The sequence below is a fragment of the Prionailurus bengalensis genome, chromosome X (genome assembly GCF_016509475.1).
Source record: "Prionailurus bengalensis isolate Pbe53 chromosome X, Fcat_Pben_1.1_paternal_pri, whole genome shotgun sequence".
In the NCBI taxonomy this organism is placed as follows: domain Eukaryota; kingdom Metazoa; phylum Chordata; class Mammalia; order Carnivora; family Felidae; genus Prionailurus; species Prionailurus bengalensis.
Genome location: NC_057361.1, coordinates 84,604,220 through 84,615,622, shown reverse-complemented (window position 1 = coordinate 84,615,622; position 11,403 = coordinate 84,604,220). Strand labels below are relative to the sequence as shown.

General features: G+C 41.3%; 1 protein-coding gene across 1 annotated transcript; it reads right to left on the bottom strand.

Annotated features, from left to right (window-relative positions):
* Window positions 1–7,196: 7,196 nt before the first annotated feature.
* On the bottom strand, window positions 7,197–8,937 carry TCEAL3 (transcription elongation factor A like 3). Its single transcript, XM_043570089.1, is given in 4 exon segments — window positions 7,197–7,226; window positions 7,228–7,776; window positions 8,146–8,215; window positions 8,765–8,937. Coding segments are annotated over 2 exon segments (552 nt in total). The 5' UTR covers window positions 7,750–7,776; window positions 8,146–8,215; window positions 8,765–8,937.
* Window positions 8,938–11,403: the final 2,466 nt, after the last annotated feature.

The window sequence follows — 11,403 nt, the reverse complement described above, 5'->3', positions numbered from 1 at the left end:
CCAGGAATGCAAGCTCTTTGACATCTGAAAATCAATCAACATAAAATGCCATATTCATACAATAAAGAAAGAAACCATCATCTCACTAGGCACAGAAGAAGCATTTGACAAAATGGGAACTTCCTCAACCTGACAAAGATATAATGTAACTACACCTTATGTTATACTTCATAATGAAAGATTTAATGCTTTTTCCTTAAGATCAAGAACAAAGCAAGAATATTTTAGCCCCATGCATTTATTCCATATTGTACTGGAGGCTCTAGCAGGGCAATTAGGTAAAAAAATAAATAAATAAAAATAAAAATAAAAGGCTCTAGATTTGAAGGAAGAAGTAAATTTATGCTCATAGACAGCATGATCTTGTAAATAATATTCCTAAGGTATGCACACACAAGAAAGCTTTTAGAACTATTAAGTGTATTCAAAAAAGTTGCAGAATACCATAACAACATACAAAATGAGTTGTATTTCTATGTGCTAGCAATGAACTATCTGAAAATGAAAATTAAGAAAATATTCTACTTACAATAGGGTAAAAAAGAGTACTTAAAAATTTAATGTTTATTTTTGAGAGAGAGAGAGAGAGAGAGAGAGAGAGGGAGACAGAGCATGAGTGGGGGAGGGCAGAGAGGGAGGGAGACACAGAATCCAAAGTAGGCTCTGAGCTGTTAGCACAGAGCCTGACATGGGGCTCAAATTCATGAATTGTGAGATCATGACCTGAGCCAAAGTCAGACACTTAACTGACTGAGCCACCTAGGTGCCCCCAAAAGAATAATTCTTTTAAATATTTGTATTTTAGATACAGAGTATGAGTGGGGGAGGGGCAGAGAGAGAGGGAGACAGAGAATCCAAAGTGGGCTCCACACTAATGATGCGATGTGGGGCTCGAACTTCCCAACCATGAGATCATGACCTGAGCCAAAGTTGGACACTTAACCGACTGAGCCACCTAAGCTCCCCCAAAAGAATATTTTTTTTTTGAGAATAAATATAACCAAAGAAATGCAAGCATTGTACACTGGAAAAATTTTTAAATGTTGTTTGAAGAAATTAAATCAGACCTAAATAAATGTAAAGATATTCTGTGTTCATGGATTGGAAGACTTAATATTGTTAACTTGGCAATACTTCCCAAACTGACCTGCAGATTTCCTGCAACCCCTATCAAAGTTCCAGCTGACATCTTTTCAGGACTTGACAAGTTGATCTCAAAAATTTTTTGGACATCCAAAATACCCAGAATATTCAAAACAATATTGAAAAAAGAGAAAATTGGAGGCCTCAGAGTTCTCTATTTCCAAATTTAGTACAAAGCTACAATAATCAAGACAGTGTGGTACTTGCATAAGGATAGACATATAGATATAGTTCAGAGTCTAGAACTAAACCCTACATATAGTTCAGAGTCTAAAACTAAACCCTCATACTTATGGTCAATGGATTTTTGACAAATGTGCCAAGACAATTCAATGGGAGAAAAAATAGTTTTTTTTTCAGGAAATGGTGCTAGGACAACTAGATAGCTACATGCAAAATAATTAATTTGAACCCGTACCTCACATCCTAAAAAAACTAAAAATGAATCATAGTTCTATGTATAAGAGCTAAGCCTATAATACTCTCATGACACTAAAAGCATAGACAATGAAAGATAAAATAGATGAATTGGGCTTAGTCAAAATGAAAATCTTTTGTGCTTCAAAAGACAGCATCCACAAAGTTAAAAATCAACCTACAGAATGGGAGATAATACTTGCAAATCAAATGTCTGACAAGGGACTTTTACCCAGAACATATAAAGATCTCTTAAATCACCATTTAGAGGACAAGTAACTGAATTTATTTTTTAGTGGCCAAATGTTTCGAGGAGACCTTTCTCTAAAGAAGATATACAAATGATGGTGACTATGCTCATGAAAACATGTGCAATATCATTACCTATTATGGAAATGCAAATCGCACTATAGTGAGATACCACTTCATATCAATAGGGATAGATAAAATAAAAAGACTATAACAGTCCTGGTGAGAATGTGAAGAAATTGGAAACTCATACATTGTTGGTAGGAATGTAAAATGGTGCAGCCACTTTGAAATACATTTGTAGTTCCACAAAATGTTAAACATAGAGTTACCATATCACCCAGGATTCTACTCCTACATATATACTTCAAAGAATTAAAACGTGTTCGAACAATAGCTTTTACACAAATGTTCATAGCACCATTATTCATCATAAAAATGAAAACAACTCAAATGTTCATCAACTGATGAATGAATGAATTAATGTGATATACCATCTAATGGAACATTAATAGGCAGTAAAAAGGAATGGAGTACTGATACATGCTGCAACATAGATGAACTTTGAAAACATTATGTTAAGTAAAAGAAGCCAGTCACGAAAGAACACATGTTGTGTGATTCCATTTGTACAAAATGTCCACAATAGCCAAATCCATAGAGCCAAGAAGGTAGATTAGTGGTTGCCAGTTACTGGGTAGGGTGAGGTTGGTGGTGGAGTAGAATATGTAGTGATTGATAACATATAGGTTTTCTTTGGAAGATGGTGAGAATATTCTAAAACGTGATGGTTGCACGACTTTGTGAATTTACTAATATAACTGAACTGTATACTTTAAAGAGGGGGTGAACTTTGTGGCATGTGAATTATATCTCAATAAAACTGGTATCTAAGAAAGTGTAACTATTTTCATTTAGAGACAAAGCACCATTTTTCTGTGGTGGAAGAGGTCCACTGTAATCAATGTTTCCCAAGTGGATGTCTGGTACCCCCTGGATGGTGCCATATTAGGGTCTTAGCACTGGCCTCTGCTGTTGGCAGGTTCTGTACTCAGCTGTGACAGTAGTCAGATCAGGTTGGTAAGGAGAGTCAATATTATTGCACTCTTGCATAGCTCTGTTCTTGCTTCCCTGGCCACATTATATGGGCTCACTGAGCAAACATTGGGATTGTTGGGAGGAAAAACTGGATGATATCTACAGAGATGGTTGTCTTTTGTCTCCCAATTATTGAGAGTTTCCTCTGTGGCAGACACCCCCAGTGGGTACACTCACTATCTGAATATATAGATATGGGCCATTTAGAAGGGAATGTGTCCTAGTAGCCTTTAGATGTCAAGATCCTCCCAGTGGTTGGAAACAGGCAAGAACTTGGTCTCACGGTTCATGGGTTTGTGCCACGCAATGGGCTCTGCGCTTGGGATTCTGTCTCTCTCTCTTTCTGCCCCTTACTCACTTGCTCTCTGCCTCAAAATAAATAAATAAATTTTTGAAAAAGTAATTGAGATGACCAGACTTCTGTACAGACAGGGAGGGGCTCAGAGAGCCAAGCTCTGAATAATTTTTTAAAAAATGTTTGAGAAAGAGAAAGAGGGAGCATGAGTGGGGGAGGGACAGAGAGAGACACAGAGAGAAAGAATTCCAAGCAGGCTCTGTCTTATCAGCACAGAGCTGGATGCGGGGCTTGATCCCACAAACAATGAGATCATGACCTGAGCTGAAATCAAGAGTCAGAATGCTTAACTGACTGAGCCACCCAGGCACCCCTATGAAATGTTTACCTAACCCAAGATTACCCCTTTATTCCTATTTTTTTGACAATATTTTATTTCATGTATTTTAAAAATAATCTCTACCCCCAACATGGGGCTTGAACTGACAAACGCTTGGACTCACAACCCCAAGATCAAGAGTTGTAAAGCTCCACCAAATGAGCCAGCCAGGTGCTCCTCTAACAATATTTAAAATTTTATTCTTTGCATTTTATTTGTTTGTTTGTTGTTTGTTTATTTATTTATTTATTTATTTATTTAGAGAAGGTGAGCAGGGGAGAGAGAGAGCATTGCTGAAATCAAGAGTTAGATGCTTAACTGACTGAGGCACCCAGGTGCCCCTTATTGTCTGCATTTAAATGTTTTATCATTAGCATTTTCCTTTTTCTATTTCTTAGTAGGAAAAACTGGAACGTATTAAGTAGATAGTGGCAGAAAAATAATTTCAAAGTCTTTAAACCACTAAAACATTAAATAATCAATATTTTACTTTGCAGCTACAGACTATTCCATATTTTTTCCTATTTTTAAATGAAGTTTTAATAATTTTAGGTTTTGCATTTTGATTTGAACCATTCTGACTTCATGTTTTGTATATGGTATGAGGCAAGGGTAGGTTGTTTTTGTATATGGATGTCTGCTACAGACTGAATATTTGTGTAACCCCAAAATTTGTATGTTAAATCCTAACATCCAATGGTGTTTGGAGGTGGGACCTTTGGGAAGTGTTTAGATCATGTGGTGGAGCTGTCATGAATGTGGTTAGTTCCATTATACAAGAGACCCCAGAGGGGCGCCTGGGTGGCTCAGTTGGTTAAGTGTCCAACTCTTGATTTTGGCTCAGGTGATGATCTCAGGGTTCATGAGTTTGAGCCCCACATTGAGTTCTACGCTGACAGTGCAAAGTCTGTTTGGGATTCTCTCTCTCCCTCTCCATCTTCCTCATTCTCTCTATCTCTTAGAAATAAATAAACATTTAAAAAAAAAGACACCAGAAATCTCCTTTGCACCTTATGTCATGTGAAAACATTTTTTTAATGAACCAGGAATAAGGCCTCACACCAGACACCAAATTACCTGTGGTTTGATCTTAGACTTCCCAGATTCCAGAACTGTGAGAAATAAATGTTGTTTAAGCCACACAGTCTATAGTATTTCTGTTATAGCAGCCAGAACTAAGACAACATCTAATTGTTCCAGAATCATTTATTGACAAGTATCTTTTTCTCCATCGAATTACTTTGGGATCTTTAAAAATTTTTTTTTAATGTTTACTTATTTTTAAGAGAAAGTGCGAGTGGGGGAGGGGCAGAAAGAGAGGGAGACACAGAATTCAAAACAGGCTCCAGGCTCTGAGCAGTTAGCACAGAGCCCAACACAGGGCTCGAACTCATGAGCTGCAAGATTATGACCTGAGCCAAAGTCGGACACTTAACCGAATGAGCCACCCAGGCTCCCCACTTTGGGATCTTGTTAAAAAAATGAATTGACTATATATATGTGGATCTATCTCTGGAATGTCTGTTTTATTCCATTGATCTATAGGTCTATCCTTATGCCAGTACTACACAGTCTTGATTACTGTAGCTTTAGTTAGTCTTGAAGTCAGGCAGTGAGTCCTCCAATTTTATTCTTAATTTTCAAAATATTCTGGCTATCTTATGTCCTTTGCGCTTTCCATATAACTTTTAGAATCCCAGTTTTCTGGGATTTCTATTGGGATGGCATCGACTTTACAGATTAGTTTTAGAGAGAATTTATTTCCATATTAACACTATTGAGTCTTCTAATCCATGAACAATTATCTGTTTAAACTCAGGGCTCCTGATCCAATCAATTTATTAAGCACATGTGTAAAGGGCAGTGTAAGGGATATCAGGATGAATAAGAAAGTGTTTTGATCAAAGTACATACTGGTGGGTTAAAGAAAATGCCTAACATTGAGAGTTTTTAATTTTTTTAAGAGTACTATTACCGTTTTCAGTTGGAATTAGTTTGCAATGGAAAGGGGTATTTTCAGCTTGAAACTCAGTTGTGTAACCTCTGTGATTATGTGTGGACAGGTCTTTTGATTTTATATAACTAGCCAGCCTGGAGACTTTTTAGAAAACTCACACTAAGAAAGGTATATGTAAGTTTAGACATGGTTTACCTGGGGTACTGTAGTGTAATATTCAGTTCAAATCATCATCTACTGTGTGCTCCATAGATTAGTCTCAGGACACAGGCCCCTAGCGGACCCCTAATATCCGAGTCCTTTGAAGAGAAAAAAAAAACTCTAAGCACATATAAAATGAACTAAAAATGGTAATGACTGTGCTCAGAACTATGTAATACAGGGAGGCCCAAGTAGCTGTGTGGGGCACTACCATCTGAGCAGGCACAATTCTGAAGTTGGGAGAGGGGTTTTATCCACACTCCTATGGCAGTCCAGTAGGTACTTTGGCCCTTTGGGGACTATAGGGAATCAGAGGGGCTTTGTCATCATGAGGACTCCATGTCAATAGCTGTTAGCAGAGGATACAGGGCAGAGCAGAACAAGAATGCCCAGCAGATATCCAGAGAAAGATGGCATCCTCTTCTCAGCTGCTTGGACTTGTTCCTAGGCACAGGTGAGACCTAAAATCAGCCCTCTCCTGAGTGTCTGGCAGTCCAGGGTCCTACTATTGCAAAGGTGCCAGCCCAACATAGCTCACACACTCAGTATCCCATCTGATCCACTCAGCAATCTGTGAGGTTAAGTTTTATTCCCATTTCACAGATGACAAGACTGACTTTTACAGCACTGGATCTGTTGTTATAACCACCAGGTTGATTTCTCTAGCTATGAATCCCAGAGATAACACAAGTTTTACTTATCATTTTACATTCTGGAAGGCACGGGAATGGGCACACTCACAGAGGAATGGCATGGAGGGGTCAGGTGACTGGACTTATGTTTGAGTACAGATGAGACCTATTTTTGGCTACCACGCAGGAAAAACCATCACCTACTTTTTAGCGTACACATTTCAGAACTTTCTCTATGCACAAAGCCATTATGCAAACATTTATATATTTTTAAAAATGTTTTTAATGTTTATTTTTTGAAAGGGAGAGAAACAGAGCACAAGCAGGGTAGGAGCAGAGAGACACAGAATCTGAAACAGGCTCCAGGCTCTGAGCTGTCAGCACAGAGCCTGATGTGGGGCCCAAACCCATGAACTGTGAGATCATGACCTGAGCCAAAGTCGGATGTTTAACCGACTGAGCCACCCAGGCGCCCCAAACATTTATATTTTTACAAAAATGGGTCGATACTGTATATATGGTTCTGAAAACTGTTTTTTCTTTATTGTTATTTTAACAGTGTACCATGAACATCTTTTCCATGCACATGGGTGAAAATCCCCTAATGAAAGACAGAGAACACTGTAGTTGGATCAAAAGGCTGCTGGTAACAAGAGTGACACCTAAAGCAAAGTATCAGCCTAAGTTTAAAGCACATAGCCTGGCAAATGCCTGCCAGGTACAGCAGGATCAGCAATATTCTCATTAGAGAAATCAGAAATGAACGCCAAAGACATTAAAGATATGGGATATCATGTAAGCCCCTTTGGCCCCTACCTCCGCCCCTCATTCCCCTGACACCCCGTTGCCCCCTTGGGGCAAAGGGATCCTGTACATCTCTTTGCATCCAATGAAAACCACCCATTTTCTGTTTTTTCCTTAGCTCTTCCTGAGCCCTTGACACATCTCCACATTCTCTCATCATCTCCTCACTGCCCAAGTGCCTTTCCTGAAAGTCCTCCTGATAGTCCTTGGGGGAATCGTCTGTCCCCCTGTCCGTTTTTCTTTTTGCTTTCCTAGGCACATAATCTTCAGCTGGGCGCTTTTCGGCAGCCCGCGACTCACTCTCAGCCTTTGCCAGGGATTCTGGCTTGCCCTCACTGTGTGGTTTTCCCTCATTTTCAGACTTGCCCTGCTTTTCTTGCTTTTTCTCGTCTTCTGGTTGTCCCTCATCATCTGGCTGTCCCTCATTCTGGAGCTTTCCCTCATGCCCTGGCTTCCCCTCCACTTCCAGCTTTTCTTCCTCATCTGATTTTCCTTCATCTTCTGTATCTACTTCGTCTTCTGGCTTTCCCTCGATTTCCAGCTTTCCTTCATTTTCATTGTAGAGTTTTTCCATGTTGAGATTTCCCCTTCTTTTCCTGTACTGGGGGGTGTGGTGAAGTGGTAAGGGGAAGAGAAGATAAAGAAGACAAGGGAGACTGAGGGCTTGGAGGTGGAATGCAGGTCCTGATAGTACTGGCATCTTTCCCCTTGGCTGGGTTCCTTTGACCTGGCCCAGCCCTCCAAGTGTGTCTTCTGCCCACCCTCTACCCCACAATTCATCCCACACTTGAGAGCCAACCATTTCCTTGGCAGGCCCTACCATCTTCTCTACCATCCTAAAGCGTGGTGGGGTGTGTGCAATATATGTGGTGGGGGATGGGCAGTGGGGCTCTCAAATTCTGCCCAAGCTGTGCTTTCTACACCCTCCCCTCACTGTTTTTGTCCAGTGTCCCTCCCTCCTTTCACTCACCCGCAGGGAATCTGAACAGGTTCTTCCTATTTTTCTAGTCTTGCAGAGTGCTGGGGACAGACACACAGACCTGCAGACAGACAGGAGACAGGGGCAGGGCGTCTCAGCAATTTGCTCTCAGCAAATTGATGTTTCTTTCCTGAATCTGGGCCCTCCTCATGCAACATTTCCCTCACTTACCTCCCCCGCATCCCAGCCGCCATTACTTTCCAGGCCTCAGGCTCCAGACCAGGATGCTGTCCAAACTGTTTGGATCTCTGTGACCCCCTCCCCTGCAGACAAGCCGCCCGCCCTCACCCTCTTTTTGCGGAGGTCAATATTTCCACTTAGGTGCAGAGTGTGAGAGGGGGTTATTTCTAGAATATGTCTGTCTACATTTCACTGTCGCACTGCGGGGGCGCCCCCCTCCCATTTCGGGTCCAAAAATGTATGGAGAGCGCAGAGGAGGGGCGTCGAGGAGGCGACAGAGCCTGCTGCAAGATGCTCCCTCCTCACCTGCCCACCTCCCCGCCGCGTCCCCCTCCTCCCCAACCTCCCGGACCCCTCCCCACCCCGCGCTGCTCCCAGATCCTACTCCCATCCACCTCCACCCCTGCCCGGGGCCACCGGCAGCACCCACCTTCACACCGACCTGAGGGACCTGCGGGGCCCGGGGCAGCCCTGTGCCTCCTCGGGCTCGCCAAAGCCCGCCGGCCCCTCGCCCGCCGCCCGGGCAGCTCAGGGAGCTGGTTCTGCGCGGGCGACGGGAGCGGACAGCGCAGGCACCGGACCGCAGGGTGGGTGAGCAGGCGGGCGCGGGGGCTGCTGCCCACGTCGGCGCCCGACCGGTCACGTGAGCGCCGCGTCACCCAAGCTCGGTTCCCCACCCCGCTCCGCCCCCTCATCCCCATCCCGTAGGGACCAGCCAGCCACAGACGGTGGGGAGCAGTGTGGCAAAAGGGGGTCGCCGAGAGGGCAGCCCACAGGCTTCTTTACCGCAGGTGCTTTACCTGGCGCGCATCTCAGGTCCTCACACAGCATCCCTCTGAGAGGTACGTCATTGCCAGGTGTGACAGCTGATCGCAGGGAGGGTACCCGACTTTGCCGAAAGCACTCAGCAACGGAATCCCACAGGCTGCTTTCAAGACAGGCTCTGCCAGACTCCAGAGCTCTGGTGGTAGTGTCCGCCAAAGTAGAGCTGCCACCTTGAGTAGCTGTGTTCCTGGGCCTCCTCTCTCCTCAGTCCACACGTTCTCTCTCCCTGAGTTATTTCTGTTCATTTCCCTCTAAGCACAGATGATTCTCCAATCTCCATCACCAGGCTATCCTCTCCCTTGAGTCTTAGACCCGTGTTTTGCTTTCCTACCAGCAGTATAGGAGAGTGCTTGTTTCTTCACACCTCCTCCAAAATGTGTTAGAATACTTCTTTTCACTAACATGATACGTGAGTAGTAGTGTCTCAATGGTATTTTACTTTGCATGTTTATTGAGTTTTAATATCATTGTGAATTGTCTGTTCATGTCTTTTCTACATTTTTCTATTGGGTTGTTGGTCCTTCTCCCCTCAGGTTTCAGTATTCTTTTTACATCAATTATATTATGCCTTTATGTTATATATGTTGCAAATATTTACTTCGAACTTGTGAGTTGCTTTTCTTCTTTGTATATATTTCTGCCATGCATAAAAAAGTCAAATTTATCAAACTTCTCTTTTATTGAATCTAGATTTTGATTCATAGTTAAGAATTCATTTCCTACATGAAGTCAGAGAGGAATTCACCCATGTTTTCTTTTAGTACTCATATCGTTAACTTTGTCTTGAGAGCATCTTTGGTTAAGAATAGAAGTTAAGTGATACAACAGTGCCAAACTGAGTTGAATCTACTGCTGACTCAAGACACTAGAGTAACAAAAATCAAACCCAAGGCTTATTACAAGGGGGGGGGGTTTCCTAACAAACCATCACCCATATGATACTAGGAACCTCAAATGTTTCAGTTAAAGGGTAAGTGTAAATTGGAAATAAACTAGCTCTCATAAAGTCTTTTAGTTTGGCTTTGCAACATCTAGGTGGACTAGTAAACTTTAAGCTTTGAATAGATTATGGTGGTTCCAGCCAAGAAGAACCCTTATAAGCCCTGACCAAGGAAAATAAAATCTCTGGAGTAAGCATACATCATCCTAGGCCCCAAATTATTTCAACCAACAATTGTTCACGTACAATGTCCACAGAGAGAGATGACCAGGAATATAAGAAAAAAGGACATTATAAGTAAGAAGCAGTAGAGACAACAGCCAACACAAATCCGTTGGCCTTCAATTATCTGAATCATCAGATAAAGATTATTAAACCACAATGCTTAGTGAATTCAGATTAAAAAAAATCGAAATCTTGAAAATTCAACAGGAAGCTAGAAATCAGAAAAAGTGAAAAAAGGGAATTCTAAAACTACAAAAACACTTTGCTGAAATTAGAATCTCAATGGATGGCTTTAGTATCAGATTAGATGTGGCTCAAAAGAGAAATAAGGAACTACAAATTATTTCAGAAGAAACTATCCATAAAACTGCACAGGTATTCAAAAAGATGGAAAACACAGATGGGAGGGCATGATCAAGATCTAACAAATGTTTACTTGGAGTTCCAGAAGGAAAAGAGAAATGGAAGTGTTGAGAGGCAACTTTTGAGAATACAACTGAGGATTTTTTCAGAACTGATGAAAGACATTGATCCATAGATCTAAGTCCAAGAAATCCCAAACAGGATAAAAAGAAACTCACACATAGATGCATAATAGTGAACTTGCAGAGAATCAAAGAAAATCACAAAAGTAGCCAGAAAAAATAGAGTATGCCTTGAAAGGAACAAAATTTAGGCTGATTGATAGCTTCTCATTAGCAACAATGGAGGTATGAAAATGGTAGAATGATGGCTTTAATGACTTGAAAGAAATGCCAGCCAAAAAATTGATAACCAGCAAAAATACCTTCAAAATTGAAGGTGAAATGAAGACCTTTACAAATAAATAAAAACAGGGTTTGCCATTGGCAGGCATGAACCAAAGAAAGTATTGAATGATACAAGGTATTTTTCAGATAACAGGAAAGTGATCCCAGATGGAATACTGGAGATAAGAAAGAGAAAAGAGAAAGATAAAATGACAGATATGTATGTAAATTTAAATCAATACTACATAAAAATAGTAATATCTTGTTAATTCATATCGACAAATAACATATGAGTCAAGAGAGCTGGAGTAAATGTATTTAAAATTCTGG